Raw genomic sequence first — 21,134 nt, forward strand, 5'->3', positions numbered from 1 at the left:
TCTAAGGCGCCACACTCTGCTATCTTTTAAGTCAGTCTTATTTCTACTAACGTGATAAGACTTTTTTTCCCCCATGTGGTTTCATATTTATTATTTTAATGGGGGCATATGGTTTTTATAGAGTATATACGCTATAATTTCATTATCCCCATACTCCAAAACATTTAGTCTCTTTCTAACTTCTCACAATAACAATTATTATAGCAATAACATTTTCCCTCATACAGTGACTTCTTCCTTGAAAATGATTTCTGTATAGGATGTATCCCTGAGGGTGTGTGGAATGGAGGTACATAGGACAGCACATTTTTTACCCTTCTTACAATTTTCATTCCAAATTGCTTTCCTGTATGGAATAATAATTCACAGTGTCATCAGTTAAGATATGTAAGTAGTTTGGGTAACAAGACAGATACAACATTGTACCTCACAATGGTTCACAAGGGTACCAGTTAGCAATTCTGGGTGACTTTGAGACTTAAACTGCCCAGCTAAGAGGTGAGCAGAAGCATGTGGGAGATGTCTGGGGTGAAGCCCACTCTGCTCAGTGTGTTCTAGGTATTATGGCCAAGGAGGGCAGCAAGGCTAGAGAGAGGCACTCAGTGAAATAACTGATCACATGACCATCCTAGGGACCAGGAGACTGGAGATCACTCTCAGGAGCAGTAACCAGGAACAAAGCAGGGCCTTGAGATGAAGGAGACGAACGGCAGCTCAGAAGGGAGAACAGTTTAGTGTCAATGGGTTTCCATGACTCAGAGAAGTGCCTCTGGACAATCTGCGAGGTGATGCAACAGGTGTAGACAGAGCCAGAGACAGCAGAAGATAAGAGCTACCACAGAGCAGAATGGCAGCTGCCAGGGGCTGGGGAAACGGGAACACCAAAGGGTACAAAGTTTGAGTTATGACAACCGAGGGCCTGAGAGCTATTTGGTTTGGAACAACAAACACATTACAGGAAAGGAAGCATCTGTCTGCCTACAGACCAAAGCTCATGGAGGCCCTTTAACAGGGCCCCTCATCATCCTCTGAGACTCACAACGAAGAGAAGTCCAACAAGTGGAAATGTAGATTCTAAGGGAAGGACTGGGAAGAAGAGGAATGAGACCACACCCAGCTCTATGGAGCTGTCTGCAGCTGGACCACGTGAATCCCTTTTAGAGGAGGGACTGGATCCAACAGAGACCCATGCTTGAAGAGTGTAAGCTGTTGTTATTATTAATCAGGAATTATTCAGCCAATCCAAACAAATTATAGTTCATGAGTAAAGTCCCTTGGTTTCCAAAGGCCTTCAATTTAAGAATTCTGCATATATAGCAGGACCAATGCAACAAAGATGGCACTAGCTTTCCCATCACTGGAAGGCCCCCTGGATATCGTCCCTCCCAGGGTTCAGGGGAGGGTCCTCAGCCTGGGAGAATGCCTCCCAGGGTAGACACTGCCTCTCACACCCAGCTGCCCCTCTGATCAATGAGATATCAAGACAAGAAACCTGGCAAAATTCATTCCTGCTTCTTTATAGCATCAGGAACAAAAAGAAGAAGCCTCTCTCACCATGGAGACAGGAAATAGTCTAATGATTCTGTGACTCAGCCCAAGGCAGGATGATGTGATTAAATGGCACTCAGGCTCAAGCAAGGAGACATTCCATTCTTGCTCAGACTCCTCTGCTTTTGAATCCAATTGTCTCTAGAGCACTTATCCCTCTTCAAGTGCTTCTGAAGCACTAAGTGCAATTCCCCTCCACGTTGTAACAGCGGCTCTGCACTCACTTGGTGCTGGGGGAGCCAGTATCTCAGACAGGTCTTCAGGTCAGACCGGGCCTTCGATCCCATACCTCCATCTAAGACCTACCAGGACATAGGAGGGCTAAGTAAGACACTGCGGTTGGCTCTATGGCAAGAAATGAAAATGATCAGGGTCCTGCAATCACCGAACTCTTGTTCTACTCACTAAGTTTCTTAGAAACCCGATTCTGACCACCAGATGCACTGATGTTGATGTGCACGAAACGGGGTTATCTGTGCATCATCCTGTATCTCTGCAAAGTGACAGTCCTTTGCCTTGAGCTATGTTCAATCTATCTGGACTGGTTAAATGAAAAGAATTCTACAATTTTTCTTTAATAAAACCAGCCAGAGCTTCTGGGAAAGTGGTAGGAAATTTACATCTCTAGTATCAAGCAAGCATGTAGTAATCAGAGGGAAACTCACCCGGACAAGGTCCATTTCTGAGCTGCTCTCCATGAAGGTCCAGATCTTGGGGCTGAGCTCTTGCCACATGCCTTCCATATCATGAAATACAGCCAGTTCTTGGAAGGTTTTATTCACCTGGAGTCAAGCAGTGAGCCAGGGGCAACAACACAACAACAAAGGTAGAGACAGGAGAAATTCAGTTGCAAAGATGCTCTCTTTGCAACTGAATAGACTGCTCTTTCCCAGTCCTTCCCATCCCTCAGAAGTGCCTGCCTGCAGTAGTGATTCAAGTACCCAGGGCTGGAGAGCTGGCCCTCCACAGTCAGCTCAGGCCTGGGGCAGACTGGAGGTTCTCACTCTTAGGAAATCCTCGAAGAACCATGAATGTACTCAATACACTTCATCTGAAGCTGCCTTTGCTTTTTTGTCTGAAACTCTAGGGGGATTTGTAGAGAGATTCTTGGGCCTGGGCAGCTTACCTCGGCCATAACCTGCCTTGTGGCTGGAGTGTCCGGTGTATATAGGATCTTTCCAACAAGCAGAGGCTTGAGAGCTTTCCATATGATGCGGGAAAGAGGACTGGACTCCAGATTCTTCATCAAATCATTGCAATAAGGAGCTATGAAGAAGACGAAAGGCCAATATTTGTATGCACAGTCATGTACCTGTAGGAACTAACAAGAGCTTTGGAGCCAGCTGGCCGTTCCTGGGCTCAAATCCCAGCTCTGCCACTTATATAACATCTTCACTTGTGTGAGCCCGAGCTGACTCCTTGGTAAAAATAAAGTTAATGACATCTACTTGGCAAAGATGTGGAGAGGATTAACTGAAATGCTATCTGTGGAGCTCCTAGAACAATGCCTGATAAAGAACCAGAAATTACTATAACACTGATAATGGATAACTCACAACTGAGACAATCTAGAATTTTTTTTTTTTTTTGCTAAGCACAAGCCTACATAACTCTAGATTCATAACTCTAAATGGCTTATACTAATCCTCACCCCTTTGTTTTCACTAGAACCAGAGGATTGAATTCAGACTTTAGTTTTTAAGTAGAAATAAAAAAGTTCCCTTTAATTAATAGGTCTCATCACAAGCATATGTAACAGATGTAATAAAAATCCCAAACTGTAACATCCAAAGTTAGACAATAGGGTTTGGTTATCCAGAAGGACTCCGGAATTTTTTTAAAAAATTCATTATGGGTTCTTTTAAATATCAAGTATCCTTCACATGCTGAAAAGATTTAAAAAAAAAAAAGGGATTTGCATTTTTGAAAATCAAGTTTCCCTTGGGTTGACTTACAAAGTGAGGGAGTAGGGGGGATGGCATTTCAAAAAAACTGCCTATAGCGCCATCCCCTTCAGGCTTGCAATGCAACCTGCCATGTCTGGAGTGCTTCACTCCAGAGAATAAAAGGTTCTTGTGTTACAGTAACACACAAAAAGCTCCCTCACTGTCTGAAAGACACACCTGTGGTTGGAAATGGAGAAAGGCTCACTCGCATCATGTTTTCAAAGAAAACGATGCTATTGTCTAAAACTGTAACACCGGCTCCTTGCTGCCATCAGACGGGACACACATCCCCACAAAACTGCCCGAGTGTGGGGAGCAGATATGGAGTTACAAGGTTCTTTAACACCAACTCGCAGCTAAGAACCAAAAACAAACATCAGATCGAATGCCCGAGTCTGAGGGCACACACACGCCACTGTAAACAGGTTATTTCTGAGGCCGCATGGTTTACTGGAGAAAAGCATGGAGCCAGGCAGATCTGGTTTAATCCTGATTCCTGTGGATTAGCTATGGTGTGGCTTTGACCAAGCAGCTGAACCTCTCTGAGCCTAAAAAATGCGGGGTTATAAAACCTTCCTTGCAGGGCTTTTGTAAGGGTTATAGGAGATAAATAAAATGCACAGTACATAGAAAATGTTCCCTACATGTTAGCTCTTATTGTTGTTGTTATTTAAAGTTTTTATTATAGGAGTTCCCGTCGTGGCGCAGTGGTTAATGAATCTGACTAGGAACCATGAGGTTGCGGGTTCGGTCCCAGCCCTTGCTCAGTGGGTTAACGATCCGGTGTTGCCGTGGGCTGTGGTGTAGGTCGCAGACGCGACTCGGATCCCACGTTGCTGTGGCTCTGGCGTAGGCCGGTGGCTACAGCTCCGATTCAACCCCTGGCCTGGGAACCTCCACATGCCGCGGGAGCGGCCCAAGAAATAGCAACAACAACAACAACAACAAAAAAGACAAAAGACAAAAAAAATAAAAAAATAAAAAAATAAAGTTTTTATTATAAAGCACACTGAGAGGAGAGGGAGATCCCTGATGACTCCAGGAACCACCCTCCCACAGCCCCCAGAAAACTGGGGAGACTGGCTTTCAATCATCCATTCACCTGACAAACACACTGGGTACCTGGGATGTGCCGGGCCCCATCCACAGACATGGCAACAGTTTGCAGATTAGAAGACTGCCTCTTCTAGGAGCTCAGTCTGGTGTGCAAAGAGCCACACACAAACATCCACTGCTGCCACCCGGGAGGTGGGTGAGCATAAGGGAGCAGGTGACACAGGGCTGAGTCTGGAACCAAGGGCAGCTGGGGCCGGGACTGGGGTCTGCACAGACACTCACTTGTGGAATTGTCATAGAAAGTGCCAGCATCATCCTCGGTGCCATTGCCTCCAAAGAGGGCTTTGTAGTTGTTGTCCTCATACCAGTTAAGGGACTTGATCTTCAGGCCCCCGCCCTCAGGATGGCCACAGACGATGCGGGACACCGCCTGGTAGATCTGGGTGGAAGAGCTAGAGCTATTCACGTTGGTCAGAAACATAACCTCCTGCCGCATGTCACTCCAGCTCTTCATGCTGAATAGCTGGTGGAGGGATGGGGTGGAAAAGGAGAGGAAAGAAAGGGAAAGGAGGGAGGAGAGAGAAGAGAGAGAAACAGGTTACTTTCTGACCTCTCCAAAATGTCATCCCAGAACGTATCTTGTCTGATGTTGCTTCCCAGAAGCCTTGTGATGGGACTGCCAGAGCCTTACTGATCCCTCTGTGGTCTAGGGACCAGTGTCATCAGCGTCATCTGAGAGGCCGAGATGCAGGTTCTGGTCTAACTCTCCACAGTGCAAACGTACATTTTCATGAGATGCCCAGGTGATTCCCATACATATTAAAGACCGAAAAGCACAGCTTAGAAGTGAGCGAAGGCCCTAGTGAGGAGCTTTGTTTCATCCGGATTATCATGAAGACGGGGATGCTTTCTTGGAACAGCTATGTGTTCATATGTGCACGTCAGGAACCACTCTCATCTTCAGTCACCAACTCATTTTTAAAACACCTCAAATTTCATCGTGGAAATTGAGGAGCCCTCTGGCCCCTGGCAGAAAAGGCACCGTGTGTGTAGTTTGCAATCTCAGCCGAGTATTAGGCAATAGAATGAGCTCATGGTGGGAAACGAAGTTTGAATCCCAGCTATTCTCTCATTAGCTCACAGCCTTAGGAAAGTCACTTCTCTAAGGGCCCAACTTCCCATCGAGATGATGAAGCTAAAGCAGAGTGTGATGAGGGAAAAAATCAAATGCTATCTGATATCCGAGAGTGCGCCCTACACAAAACAGCCCCTGCCCAGGCGAGCCAGACACTCAGGCAGCCAGGAGCTGCGTCTGGGACTCACACGTGACCAGCGTTTTGTCTCACACACAAATGTATTCCAGCACCGTGTGGACTTCTTGGCCCAGTAGCTCTTATAATTAAATATTTATAGCGTACTTTGTATTTCCACGCATTTCACAATAAATCATTAATAAATCCCTACATTCCTTGAAATGTCACTGCGTGTTCTCATTGCCTGGAAGGCTGAGGCTCGGGGAGAAGAGAGGAGGGGCCAAGGGACCTGCACTTGACCCGGAGGCAGCCTAGGTTCTGACCCCATGTGCCCAGTTTTCCATCGCACAGGGCCTGCTGGCCTCTACAAGTGACAGGGTCCAAGACCCACAGACCCTGCCTCTGCCTTCTGCCTCCGGAGGGGAACCAGGCGCTCCAGGGTGGTCAGAGGTCACAAAGATTTCTCCCTCCCAGAGTGGGGGCATCTAACACTGAGAGAACATGATTAGGAGGCCAGCTCTTCCTGACTTTAGCTTTTCATCACTTGTCAGAGAGGGCAGAGGCAGCCAGAATACATTTCCTTTTGTTGGTAGGTGAACAGCCCTGGAGATCGTTAAACAGTAGTAAAAGCACTCACTTCTCTTCCCACAGGCTGCCTTGCCACCACCATCCTATCATCGCCCAACCAAAAGGACAAGTGTCTTCCCACATAAAGCCAGCACATCTTTGGATAGAGGCTACATAAATGACAAAGTTATTTCAAACTCTTGGCTCTTCGTCCCAGAATCTATCTTAAAGGCAACCCCCTACTCACTCTTCTAAACCTCAGCTCACACACTATACCTCCTCTGCCAGGTGCTCCCATTCATGGGGAAGCAGGGCTGTTCGGCCTCCAGCCTATGGAGGGTGGGTGTTTGATCAGCGTCTGTGGCGTGAGTGACGGGGCTGTCTTACTTTCTCTTCTACTGCGATGGCCCCCTCCTGGCCTCATCTCCTGTTTCATCTCAGTGTAACAACCGGAATATAAGCAGCTTCATCCTCCAGGTCACACCATATGCCCAAGCTCCAAGCCCTCCTCAGATTTCCCTCAGCGTAAATCCGGCCTCACCAGGCCTGCATGGCATTCACCTCCTGCTTCAACCTCATCTCTCACCCCCTTTCATGTGCTCTCTTTGTTCTGGCCACGCCGGCCTCCTCCCTGGTCTTTAAACACATTCCTGGGTCATCATGCCCCAACATCAGTATCTTGGAATCTATGGTGTCTTCTGCGTGGAGTGCAGGCCCCACGGTCATTTTCTCCAGGTGCAGATGCTACCTAACCAGACAGTCAGGAATTACCCCCTTTAAAAAAAACCACCTCATGGCCCTCCATCCCTTCTACCCAGCTCTATTCTTCCTCATTGCTGGCATCCCTCCTGTCACATTAGACACTGACCAGTTTACTTCTGTCTCCTACCCCAGGTCAGCCCCATGAGAACAGGGAAGTTAGGGTGCTCCGTTCTGAGTCCCCAACCCCTAGCTGTGCCAGGTACCTGGTGGGTGCTGGACAGAGAGCTGAGATGCTGCTCCCTGCCCTGCCTCCCCAGCCCCACCTTCCTGTCACTCAGATGTGCAGCTCATGTCCACTTTGACTCCTCTGGTTCAAGAAGTCCCCATCCCTACCCTATGGCCAGGCCCTGTTAACCCATCTTTTCTTTCTTTGAAGTATTTCCTTTCTATTCTAGTCCAGTTACCATCAGGGTTCAGACCAGAAGTGGAAAAAGCAGCAAGAACATGGGCTTTGGAGTCCAACAGTTCTGGATCAAATCCCAGTTCTCCCAATTAATTTACTAGCTGACCGTAGGCAAGTTGTCCAGCATTTCTGAACCTCAGTGTCTTCTGAAATATGGACACAGTCAGACTGACTCACATTTGTCATGTGGATTTCACAGGGAAACTGGTGAAACTGCAAGAACCAGCGGAAGCTTACTTCCCTTTTCCTTTCAAAGGTTGTGCTTTGGTCAAAACAACCAACTCTCTTCCAAACATTGAACAGATCAACGAGTGCATTTATTTATCTTCTCCCATATGTCCCAGAGAAATGGCACGATAGACAATGAGACACTCATGAGGGAAAGTGACTTGAAGGTGTTCCACTGAGAGAAGCAGGTGGCCCTTTCTGCCCAGGACCAGGGAGCAAGCAAAGCACAGGAAGCAGCTGCCAAGAAAAACGTATATTGCTCAGTTGGAGAATTTCCACCACATGAGCAGTAGACACATCACCCGTTTTTGATTACGAATTACTTTTTTTTCCCAGAATAAAGGCAGGCTAGTGATGTAAGAAGAAAAAGCTGTAAGCAGACCCTGAGCTCAGAGGCAGCCGCCCACATCAAAGTACCTGCTTCGCTTTCTCCAAGGCTGGCAGGGACCTGTGGGAGTGGCACAGGGTGTGCCAGTGTCAGCTAACAGGACCCCAGAGAAGTGGCCATGGGCTTGCAGGGCAGTTTCTGTTTCTCATTCTGCCTCCAGGAAGAAGCCCAGGAGACCCAGCTTCTCCACCTACAGAGAGGTCACCAGCATTCAGAACGAGACTAAGAGCAGCCTGGAAGAGGGCTTCTCCTGAAAGGGACCCCAAAGCCAGGCCTCTTCGGTCAGACACACATGAGCAGAAACGGAAAAACGAGCAGAACCAAAAGCAATACACTGACGTGTCGACAGTGTTGAATCTTGGTGTTTTCTGTATTTTCCACATGTTTTGCATTTCCCATAGTGGACATGCAATACTTTATTCTTAGAAAATATAAAGGGAGTTTTGATATTTAAGAATGATACAAACGCCAAAAACTGAGCTAGCGAATCAACTCATAATAAGGTTGGACCAAGTCTGAGAAAATTTCCCCACAAATTATTCCTACCCAGTGTCCTATACGTTTAGGGCCTGACCACCGCCCCAAGCTTAGCTCCTTACACACTGGGTTCCACATGGTTCTTCCTTTCCAAGTCTAACCTGAAACAAAACTGGATGTCAGAAAGATGAGTACACGCTGACTGGGAGGCAGTGGAAAAAGTTAACAGGTTTTTTTGCAAGTTAAGCCCTCTGACCCTATGACAAAAGTTATCCTGCTACCTTGTTAACATGTGGACCTGAAAGGAAAACTCAACTTAATGTTTTCATCAGGAGACTACACTCCCAAAGTTGAACTCAGAGGCCAGATGTTTACAAGGGAAAGATTTGAATTAGGGGTATCATGTTATTCTTTTCAATCCGCCAACAAATGTTTCCGTAAATAGACTGCCTGGCTTTGCTACTGAAGAAATAAGGAGAAGTTGCTGGTAAGACAAATGCGGCACATGAGAGATGAAGGGGAATCACCCTCTTTACACATAAGTCATTAGCGAGGAGCTGAGAATAACGGTGGGAGGAAGTTCTAGGCCAAACTTCAGGCCTTTAGCCACTAGCTAATTAGCCCTGAGACATCTAGGAGTCTTGGTTTCTTCATCTCTAAAAGTAAGGAGGTCAAACCAGGTAATTTTAAGATCAGGAATGCTTCTAAAGTTGATTCTACATTTCCTCTGATGTTCAAATCAAAACAGACCCACTTAGCCCAACTCAGTAGAAAAGAGTGATAGTGGATGATGGGCTGCCTTCCACGACTTACCTCTTGGGCCAGATTCCCAAGACTATCCAGCAAAGCTTTCGTGGCTTCAGCCAGCTCCTTGCTCGGGAAGGGAGATGTGGAGTTTAGTTGTGTCTGGAATGGAAAAATAATAATAAAAAAAAGTATATATACACACACACACACACACACACACACACACACACTCATACACTAAACTCAATGTAAACCTGAAACTTCTATTAAAAATGAACAATTAAAACCATTCACAATCTTGAGTTTAAAACACAAAAGAAACCTACTCCTAACCAAAATATGACACTAAAATTATTCTAACTCTATGTTTGCAGGTTGTTTACCTAAGACTTACTAATTCTCCAATGAATGCTTTTAAATGGTGTAGGAATATATAAACTAGTTGATGTGCAATAGATAAAAAATATCTCATGCTAGTGTGTCTGTGTGTGTCTAATGCAAAACGGACCATAAATTCCCCACTCTGTCTAAGGTTCTGCAAGACCGGGAACATGGAAATGGCCTTGAGAAACAAAGTTTGTGATGGCTCACAAGAAAGGAAGAAAGTGTAAAGTTTAAAGCTGCCAAAAGCATGCGAAGAAGGAATTCTCCTTCATTCTAATCAAATCAGCATTGTTTATAATATTGGAAATTTGCTCATTTTTGATATAGTGAAACTTTATTTTAATATATTAAATTTTATCACTTTAAAAAATTAAGTTAAAATAATGTTTATGTCAAATTTGAGTCAAATCTTCATATTTACTCATTTGTATATATAACGCTAATATATACTACCTAGCTAATTACATGGAAAATATAAGAAAATAATTAATTTTGGCCCAAGAAGAAGATAAGTTAGCGCAGAAAGCATAAGCTAGAGGAAAAAAAAAATGATTTACAGACTCTGGGGCCAGAATTGGTTCTGAGTCTTGAGGCATCCAAAGAAAAAAGGACATATAGTCAGTTTCATCATTCTTATTTGTCAAATAGGAAAATAATAAAGTCTTCAGGGAGGAGTTCCCATTGTGGCTCAGTGGAAATGAAACCGACTAGTATCCATGAGGATGCAGATTCGATCCCTGGCCTTGCTCAGTGGGTTAAAGATTTGGTGTTGCCATGAGCTGTGGTGTAGGCACAGACGCAGCCTGGATCCTGTGTTGCTGTGGCTGTGGTGTAGGCCAGCACCTACAGATCCGACTGGACCCCTTGCCTGGGAACTTCCATATGCCATGGGTGCAGCCCTAAAAAAAAATTAAAAAAAAAAGGTCTTCAGGGAAAAATTCCTCTTCCCTTGACACTTTATAGTCATCACTTTATTCAATATCATGCCCTCAGAGATCCAGAGAAGGCTGAACTCTTTTGATATTTTTCTTATATCAGAGATTGCTGTGAGATCATAATGCAGATGATGTGGAAAATGGCTCAAAATAGACGAAGCTCATCATTATGTCTGGGAAACAGCAGCCTGGAATGTTTTCCTTTAAAAAGAACTCCAATGCAGAAGACTTAGTATCAAGATCATCATAACATCCGAGGATAACCCTGAAGGTGTTTTTCTGATAAAATCTATCTAAAAGTTCTGTGGAAGATTTTGTCCAGCCTGATTCATGAACTCTTCTAAAACGGCTCACTCACCAGAGGCCAGCCTTCCCACCCTCTCACTCCTCTGATGAGCCCATGGTTTCCTTTAAATGCTTTACTCAGGTGGGACTCCACGATACAACTCCCAGGCTGTGTTCAGGTGAGGTAATCATGAGCAAAAACAGGTCTTCATAAGTAATGATTTTTCCTTCAGGTCTTTCAATTTAAACGTCTTAACTTTGGGGCAAGCTTATTCTTCTTGTTTCAGAAGTTATACAATTCAGCAAAACTCCATGCTTATAGGAGCATGACTATCTTAATCCACAGATATAGTTGACCATGGACATAAACATAAGGACCTCATTAAATCTGCTGTGGGTATCAGACCTTTAGATATTCAGACACAGATGCAATGTGTATCTTACTATACAAATTTGTTGTCAATACTCTAGGCTTTAGTTGGTTTGTTTAACTGACTAATTTAGTTTTTGGTCTCTTAAGTGAAAAACACTGGCTCAACCCACCCATAAGTAATATGCAGAATGGTCAATGCTATTTATTAGGATCCTTTTTATATTAATCATTCCTTGAAATTAAATGCTCAGCATTCATTAAGGGAAGTATTGGCAACCTGTAATTAGTACAAATTTCCTTTTTCAAGGGAATTCTGGTTGGAGTTATACATACAGGTGTGAGTTGACATACAGGGTTAAAAACATACTATTCAAATTAGTTTCAAATGAGGCAACTGACAAGGGCTTAATCTCCAAAATATACAAACAACTTATACAACTCAACAGCAAAAAAGCCAACAACCCAATGGAAAAAATGGGTAAAAGACCTGAATAGACATTTCTCCAAGGAAGATGTACAATGGCCAACAAGCACATGAAAAAATGCTCAATGTCCCTGATTATTAGAGAAATGCAAATCAAAACTACTATGAAGTACCACCTCACACCAGTCAGAATGGTCATCATTAAGAAGTCCACAAATAACAAATGCTGGAGGGGGTGTGGAGAAAAGGGAACCCTCCTGCACTGTTGGTGGGAATGTAAGCTGGTACAACCACCATGGAGAAAAGTATGGAGATACCTTAGAAATCTATACATAGAACTACCATATGACCCAGCAATCCCACTCTTGGGCATATATCAGGACAAAACTTTCCTTGAAAAAAAGACACATGCACCCACATGGTCATTGAAGCACTATTCTCAATAGCCAAGACATGGAAACAACCCAAATGTCCATCGACAAATGATCAAATTAGGAAGATGTGGTGTATACATACATAATGGAATACTACTCAGCCATAAAAAGAAAAAAATAATGCCATTTGCAGCAACATGGATGGAACCAGAGGCTCTCATCCTGAGTGAAGTCATAAAGAGAAAGACAAATACCATATGATATCACTTATATCTGGAATCTAATATATGGCACAAATGAACCTTTCCACAGAAAAGAAAATCATAGACTTGGAGAACAGACTCGTGGTTGCCAAGGGGAGGGAGTGGGATGGATGGGGAGCTTGGGGTTAACAGATGCAGACTATTACCTTTGGAATGGATTAGCAATGAGATCCTGCTATGTAGCACTGGGAACTATGTCTACTCACGATGGAGAATAATAATGTGAGAAAATATAATGTATACATGTATGTGTAACTGGGTCACCATGCTGTACAGCAGGAAATTGACAGAACCAGTTACAATGGAAAAAATAAAATAAAAATAATTATATATATAAAAATTCAATATCAAATTTAAATCTGACATTATTCAGGTGTTTTGCTCAAGACTTCATTTTACTTTGCTATGCTTGAACATTACAAAATACAGACAGAAGACTGATAAATCAGTAGGCTTTTTTTTTCTTTTCTGGCTGCAATTGAGGCATGTGGATGTTCCGGGGCCAGGGATCAAACCCATGCCACAGCAGCGACCTAAACTGCTGCAATGATAACACTGGATCTTTAACCTGCTGTGTCACAAGAGAACTCCAAATCAGCAGACTTAATAATACAAATTAATGGGAAAACGGATGGCCTATTCAACCAGTGTTGCTGAGACAACCAGTTACTTATATAAAATAATTATTCTCTCATCTCACACCACTATTAAAAATTAAATGAACTTGGGGTAGGAAAAGCCTTCTTAAAATATAGAAGTCCAAAGCAAAACGGGGAAAACAAATTTGTAACCTTTGAAAGTAAAAGCTATGCACCAAAAGACACCATAAACAATGTAAAAGAAAAAAAAAAAAACTGAAAGCATTAAAAAAAAAATTTTAGTATAAAAGTGGAATACCATGCAGCATTTAAAATGAACCAGATGCCACATGTACCAGCACTGATAAATCTTAAAGTTGAGTGAAAAAGACAAGTTGCAGATCAACATGCACATTTATACAGCGCATGTATAATGTAATGTAACGCAAATGTAATGTAAATCACTAGAGTACACTGCTACTAACAGAATGCAAATACATACATGGTTGCGTAAAAATATGCAATCCCAGGATAGCGGTTATCTCTGAGGAAAGAAGGGGATATACAGGTGACATCGACTGTGGTGTTTTATTCATTGAAAAGACTCTGAAGACGGCATGGTAAAATGATGGATGATAGTACATGGGTGTCCTTTATGCTATTTCTGTACCTTTTTATATGTTTGACCTATTTCATCATTTTCTTTTTAATTCAATGAACGATAAGAGAGTGAGGGAAGAGGAAAGGAGATTGGCAGGAATGAAGGAAGGGTAAGAATATAAATTGGCTTGGGTACCTATCAGATCTGAAAGATGTCCAACTTCCTTGAAGAAATCAACCACAGGCAATAGGCCTTAAAAAGAGCCACATGATAAAGGCTGAGAACCTTGTGCCTGCAGCTGCTATTACCTAGGGTCTCCTGCTTATACTTACTTGACAAAGGCAGGCAAAGCTTACCAACAGTGTTTCCAAAGAGCCTGAGTAAACCATTCACACTTTGGAATTCCTACTACTATTTTTCTTAACCAAAAACATTCACTTGGGTATGACTTCATATAGATTCCCACTGACCACAGGAAGCCAGATTTTCTTGTGTGAAAGAAAATGGAGAAAACAGGGAAAATAAAAGCTTTAGTGAGGACTGTAGATTCTGTGTTAAGCTAACAGGAATTCATGTATTATTCAATATTTTTAGATCATAACTAAATACTGTACTTTCATTAGAGGAAGAATAGACAAATGAGTATTATATTACTCAAAAGCTCCTACCCATTTCTGCAAAATGTGTTAATCACAATATTGCAACATTTCCTAAAAGTACGACATTCTGGGTGCCCTAGAATGACAGAGGCCATTGTGCCATCTTTTCCCGGTCTAACAGACGACTTCATTATATTCCTTCTATGCTCACTAGCTTTTTCCTTCCACGTGAATTTTATTTTTTTATTTTTCTCTTTTTTAAAAATTCAGGTAACAATGGTTTATAACATTATGTAAGTTTCATGTGTACAACATTATATTCTACTTCTGTATATGCCACAGTATGCGTGCTGCCAAAATGTAAGTTTAATTAATTGAAAAAAAAATTTTTTAAAGCAGTAACCCAGCAAAGTTAATTTGACTTTACTTTTTGAGCTGGTGTTTTATTTCAGCTCAGCATCCAGCACAGTTCAATGGTAGATAATAACAAGGCACCCAATAAATGCGGAAGAAAAATGAAAAGCAAAGGGAAGAGAACAATAGGAGGGTAGAGATGGACTGGTGTGAGACCTGCTCCAAAAGTCTTTCAAATTCACAGATATACAGGTATATTCTGTTTCATGTTCACCTCATCAATCGCTGACCCCTGGAGCTTTCAGCAGCTTCCCTTGCTCTAAGGATGAGGTCCAAGAGAATAAAATCGTTCATCAAAGTTTCCCTCAGCACCATGTCTTACCTTCCTTCTGCCGTCAAACCCTCTACAGCTATATCTGCTCCACTCTGAACTACTGAACAATGTCCAGTTCCCTTAAATGTTATCTTCTCTTGTCCCTCGCCTCTGAGCAGTGCACAGGCTATGTCCTCTGCATGGAAGATTCTTCTCCTGTCTTTACATGGCTAACCTCTATTCTGTAGGTTCCACCTTTCCTGATTCTCAAAGACTGGATTAGAAGGCCCCATCTGGACGTGCACGGCTCCCAGCAGAGGGGCTATCATTCTGCACAGCATCACTCCCCTACTACCAGGGAAATACAAAGATCTGTACCTTGCTCACCACTGCCTCCCTGGCCCAGTGCATGGCATAAATCAGAGCTCAATAATTGTTTGTTGAATGGATAAAGTGAAGTGTTTGTTTACAGATGATCTCTACACAAAAGGAAGACCAGGACAGATTCCTACAAATGCATTAGAAGTCAGAGCCAAACAGAAATATAAGACAGAATATCTGTGAAATTAAAATGTAATTGAAAACTCTTTTCAATTTACAAAAATCTTATCCACACTCAAATTTTGCAGGGACTCTACTACTAAAGTGAGATGTGGATGTACACATATTTGAATAGTATTTTCAGTATAATACACAATTTTGTCTTCTTCCTGTCAATGCATGTTCCAATGTGTTCATTGGAACATTTCAATTTCCCTTAAACATGCTCATGAAGTAGACTAAAATCTCTACTTCACTTTGCCCATATTCCAAAAATACAACTCAAGGCTAGGATGTATATGTTTTAGTTTAAATTGAAAATAAGAAAGCCACATACCAGGTACAAAGACTATCACCACGTGGAAGCAATCACTCTTTCTTTCCAATGATTTACATGACAATTAAATTTTCCTCTGAGGAGCACTGTAATAATTTTTATTGAAGTTGGGAATTATAAAACTCACGTTTGAAGACAGTACTAATCTTTTTAAAATAATTCAACTTAAACATTAACTTTTAAATTCGATGTCACTAATGCATTAAAATAATACCTCGTTCTTTTTTTTTTTTTTTTTGGCTGTTTCTAAACATAGTTAAATACATCTACTACCACCTAACTCAGGATCAAAAATCAAACCTTTATGTTAGAAGTGGCAGCACTTTTCAAGGAAGTAATAGTATAATTAAGGCAAAACATGTCTGTCTAGATAGAGTTGAATAGTCATATTAACACACTACCAAGTTCACTAATTTACCGCCAGCAGTTCTGTGCTCCCCTTTTCTCATAGAATTAGGTAAACAGAGTCTAAAAGAGCAAATCCATGAGGTGTGTCATTCTACCATTTACCAAATGATGGGGTTACAATTGCTTGCTGGGCAAAAGCAGATGTTGTAAACAGGTGGACAGTAAAAACCACACAAAGCCAAACAAAATCTGACACTTCCTACAAATGTTTGAGTTCCAGGCAGGAGGAGAGGGAAAAGCAAGTGTTTTCTCCTGCAAAACACCCATACAGATGCTTTAAAGATGGCATGTGACCTGTTGAAAAGTATCAGCCTCTAAAGCCATGAGCCAAGCTAGGCCCTGTCTAAGGGTCAAGAAGATGCTAAATGAAAGCCCTTTAAGACCAAGATGACTGTTCCCCTCCTCCACCTCTGCTCCTTCGATCCTTGCACAGCCCAGCTGTGAGCTCACTGGTCTTCTGGGAACCTCAGGGCACCACTTACTGAATCCACCACCTTCGTCCCATGAACTGAGTTCTGCCTTTGTAAGAATGTACTGCATGTTTCAGAAGACCCAGGAACAGAACTCTACTATTCCACAGAAATAGAACTTTCACTTTTCAGGTGAAGGTATCATCAGAGGTCAAAACCATCTAGCCACAAGGTTGTGCTCTGTTTATGATGTTAGCAAGATGGAAGTAAATCTGTATCCCTGTCCTCACTAACTCGCATCAGACACTGTCAAGGGTCAGACACCATCTTCACATCACTAAGGCAGTGGTAAGCAAGGATGAGAGCCCAAGCCACGTAACCCCACAGTCTTTCAGTATGGCCCCCAGGGTCCCACAGTGGACAAGATTGTTGTCAGGGAGCTGCTGGGAGGTCACTGGTGAAACTGGGATGGGTGGGCAGCTCTCAGTTTACAGAACCCAGACCCTGTGAAGAATTCCTCAAGTTCCCAATCTCAGCCTTAAAGCTGGTTCTTGGTGCCCACTAAAATGAAACCTCCATGTGGACCCTGTCTGTCTTGTTCATGGCTGAGCTTTCGGTGCCTTAGAACAGTACCTGGTACAAAGGAGACATACAGTAAATATGTATTGGTTTTGTTGATGAATGTCTTATGCCTTGTTCAGCGATATTCAACTTCCCAAAGTCACTGCTCTCTTTGGTTTGTGCATTAAAAAACCTAGTAGGTAGTATTTATTATGCTTTAGAGTTACTCTCAGAATATGAGCAAGAGAGTACATAGGGCTGAAGAGGGACTAATTAAAAAAAAAAAAAAAGGCTAAGGGCACTGAGGAAACACTTCAGAGACAATGAAATATTTGTTCTAACCCAAAGGCAGTTGTGGCTGGATGAACATACTTCCCAAAGCTGCCAGACCCTAATCCCTGGAATCTGTTAGATACATCACACAGCAAAATGTACTTCACAGATATAAAAAGTCATTAATGTTAAAATAGGGACATTAGGAGTTCCCATCATGGCGCAGCGGAAATGAATCTGACTAGGAATCATGAGGTCGCGGGTTCGATCCCTGGCCTTGCTTAGTGGCTCAAGGATCTGGCATTGCTGCGAGCTGTGGTATAGATCGCAGACACGGCTCAGATCTGGTGTTGCTGTGGCTGTGGCACAGGCCAGCGGCTACAGCTCCAATTAGACCCCTAGTCTGGGAACCTCCATATGCTGCGGGTGTGGCCCTAAAAAGACAAGAAGACAAAATAAAATAAAATAAAATAAAATAGGGATATTATCCTAGATCATCTGGATGGGTTCACAGTCTAATCACAGGAGCCCTTAAAAGCAGAAAACTTTCTGGCTGGAGGCAGAGAGATGTAGAAGGGAAAGTCAGATTTAAAGCACGAGAGGAACACAACCCACTGTGGCTGGGGAGGGGTCATATGAAAAGCATGAGAAGGAATGCTGGTAGGGCAGCATAACCTCCTATGCTAGGAGCAAAGACCAGCCCCTAGCTGATATCCAGCAAGAAAACAGGGATCTCAGTCCTACAACTTCGAGGAACTGAATTCAGCTCCTACCCTGAACGGCCTCAGAAGCAGATTCATGTTTAGAGCTTCCAAAAAAAGAATACAGCCCTGTGAACACCCTGATGTGCAAGGTATACAAACTAATATCTTCATTTTATACAAGGCATAATGGAGGCATAAACATAAATAAGAATCTACAGGGTAAGAAGTCTTGGCAATATCTAAGCAAACAATGCAATTTTTCATTGAAATGTTCTTCAAGACTACTTTGCTAAGCATGATGATTCCTAACAATGATTTACAGAAGAAAATTTCTATCTCACCAGCCACTGTTTTCAGTATATAGTTGATATTACTCATAATAATTATCAACTTCTATGTATTGAGCATCTCATGTATACCAAGCCCTATGCCAGATTTTTCATATACATGAGCAGTAACCACAACAAAGGGTAAAGTATATTATCTATATGTAAAAGAAGAGGAAATTGAGGCTTACAGAATCTAAATAAAGTATCCAAGGACACACAGCTGGCAGAATGCTGAAGCAATATTTGAACCTAGATGCAGCTGGCCCCAAGCCCATGCCTTTTCTACTCTGCCACACTTCCCCCCTGTTGTCCAGAGGTCATCAGGGGACTGAAGGAGGCCCAGGGGAGTCAGAATACCTTGTCTGAAAAACAGAGAAACATCTGCAGAGAGAGACAGACAGACAAGACAGACAGAGAGAAAGGAGAGACATGTCTCTCCTGAAAATCTACTTTTAGTACAGAAACGCATATTGACAGAACAGTTTCTCTCCCCCTTCCCAGGCCACCCCTAGGTTGGCTGCTGCTGCTAATGCATTTCTTGGTGCAATTAACTGCCTGTGTGCCATGGGGTCCCACGGCACACCCATCTACCATCACCACTGCCAAAATTTCAACCAATGGCAGGGGCAAAAGGCTGCTTAATGTAAGTCTAATAGCAATCCCAGTGCTCCAGTTAAGGCCCTGCTATAAAAGTCACTGTCAAAATGTTTGGAAGTCATTTCATCCCAAAGGTATCCTCTAAAACACCTTTACACAGAGCCATCCCGGCCACTCACCATGTTCTAATTCAAAAGTCTCATTTTCTGAGTTAGGAAGAAAGATCTCACCACAACAGCTGACAGGCAGGAGCAGAACCTGAGATGCTCCTTTGCCCAAGGGATGTGCAGGAAGCATATGGCAGCCACCCTAATCAACACCTGGCCGTGAACCAACTGGGCTACAAGACACAACCACAACATGATGGGATGGGCTGTGATGTAGCTGACAGTTTTGACACTGCATTTCCATGTCCCCAGTCATACTCATTTTCACCACTAGAGAGAGATTTTCAAGTCTGTCGACCATCAGATTATGAAGGCTGTACTACCACTCGACTTAGAGCATAATTCAGACATTTATAACTAGAGAGACTTTATGGGTTGGGCACACAACATATGTTTAATGAATAAACAGAAATGAGACAATGAATGGGCACCAGAATAAACTGCTATAATTCTAAAAGCATCTTCCCAAAGTTTGAATCATCCTGGCTCAAAGGGTGAACATTTCTGCCTTTAAGGAGGTTAAAACAAAATGCCTAAACATTCCAAAGAAATGGTCCACCACTTGTTATAATCTTTGACCTTCTGTCTTACAATGCAAAAAGTGCCAACAGCCTGAAAATATCTTCACAAAAGAGCTTATCTGACTAGACCACTTATCTGGGACTTTAAACATCTCCATTCAGAAATATATCTCAATAAAATTATACCATAGAAACACTAACCAATGGACTCACAGACCACTGGGGGGGGGGGAAACAACTCAGTACCTTTTAAAATACTGAAACAGAAAAGACTATTTCTGGAATAAAACAAAAACAAATCTGGAATAAAACAAAAACAAATCTTAAGCATGAGGCCTAAGCCCTTCATACTGACTGGGTCACCATCAGCCCTGCCACAGAGGTATCCAAGAATTCAGTTTCACTACTACCTTCACCTCAAGCAGAAGCTGTAGCATCAGAAAGTCAGGCAGGACACAAGGACTCTGTGGTGGTCAGTCAAGAATGTAAACCCTGGGATGTGTTTCCAAGGTCACATTCTCGGGTGTGATCCAGGCACAGGGTCCAGAAACCGAAACTTCATAGTACCCCAGGAGGGTCCATCTCTCTATAGAGAAATCAAGGCGTGAAAAGTCCCAGAGAATTCCATTTTCTCTCTATCATAATGAGGAATCTCTATTTCCAGGCACATCCTTCCAGGGCTCTTTCCCTGGTTTTGAAAGAACCTATTGACAAATCAGAGAGATCTCTGGTGGGTAGGATACCAGAACACTAGATGCTAAAGGATGTTGTTGGAGGGGCAGCTCACCAAAGATCCCAGAAAACCCAAAGAAAGATACCTGTTCTGGAACTATACCTAACACTGACAACCAGAATGCTTGGACTCATCTGCAATGGGATCCGGAATGAACATGTATTCTCATGGACTGCTTCTCTGAACTACTGATTCCCAGATGACTATCAAACTTTGTTGGAACCATTTTTTCTGTGAATGCAATTTGTCATTGATTAAGCTAATTATTAACTGTGCTCCCATCCAATTTCAGGGTTTTTCCACTGAGACATCTCAGTGTCTCCTTTCTGATAGGCTTTTAAAAATGCACAGATATTCATCTTCCCACTAATGGTTTTGTGATTTTTTTTTAATCTAGGGGATTCTTTCTTCAAATGAACATTTACAATATTAAAAACCATAAAAAGGCAGCTCTTCTCAGATTGAAACAGGCACAAGGGACCTTAGACAAGGACTCAGAGCCACACCCAACTCACTCTTCCCCCATTTACCCTCAGGGAGATGGCCCAAAAGTTTGAAAGGACAGTTGGAATACCACTGAGCCAAATTTCATCTCTAACTCCCAGCCAGCCCAATATTTCTACAAAAACAAAGTCACATTGCCCAAGGACAGATTTCACATTCCAAAAGCATTAGTGCTTGAAGCTTCTCCACACC

At 42.8% G+C, this 21,134-nt stretch overlaps 1 protein-coding gene across 7 annotated transcripts in view; it reads right to left on the reverse strand.

Annotated features, from left to right (window-relative positions):
• ABCA1 (ATP binding cassette subfamily A member 1) overlaps nt 1-21,134 on the reverse strand; it is a 132,385-nt gene that overhangs the window by 52,226 nt on the left and 59,025 nt on the right. For all 7 annotated transcript variants that reach the window (XM_047768083.1, XM_047768084.1, XM_047768079.1 and 4 more), the window contains 4 exons: nt 9,442-9,534; nt 4,833-5,073; nt 2,675-2,814; nt 2,214-2,330 (listed from right to left, as the gene is read on the reverse strand). In XM_047768083.1, the coding sequence (XP_047624039.1) occupies nt 2,214-2,330; nt 2,675-2,814; nt 4,833-5,073; nt 9,442-9,534 (591 nt within the window). The remainder of the gene's footprint in view (nt 1-2,213; nt 2,331-2,674; nt 2,815-4,832; nt 5,074-9,441; nt 9,535-21,134) is intronic.

The sequence above is a fragment of the Phacochoerus africanus genome, chromosome 2 (assembly GCF_016906955.1).
Source record: "Phacochoerus africanus isolate WHEZ1 chromosome 2, ROS_Pafr_v1, whole genome shotgun sequence".
Lineage (NCBI taxonomy): Eukaryota > Metazoa > Chordata > Mammalia > Artiodactyla > Suidae > Phacochoerus > Phacochoerus africanus.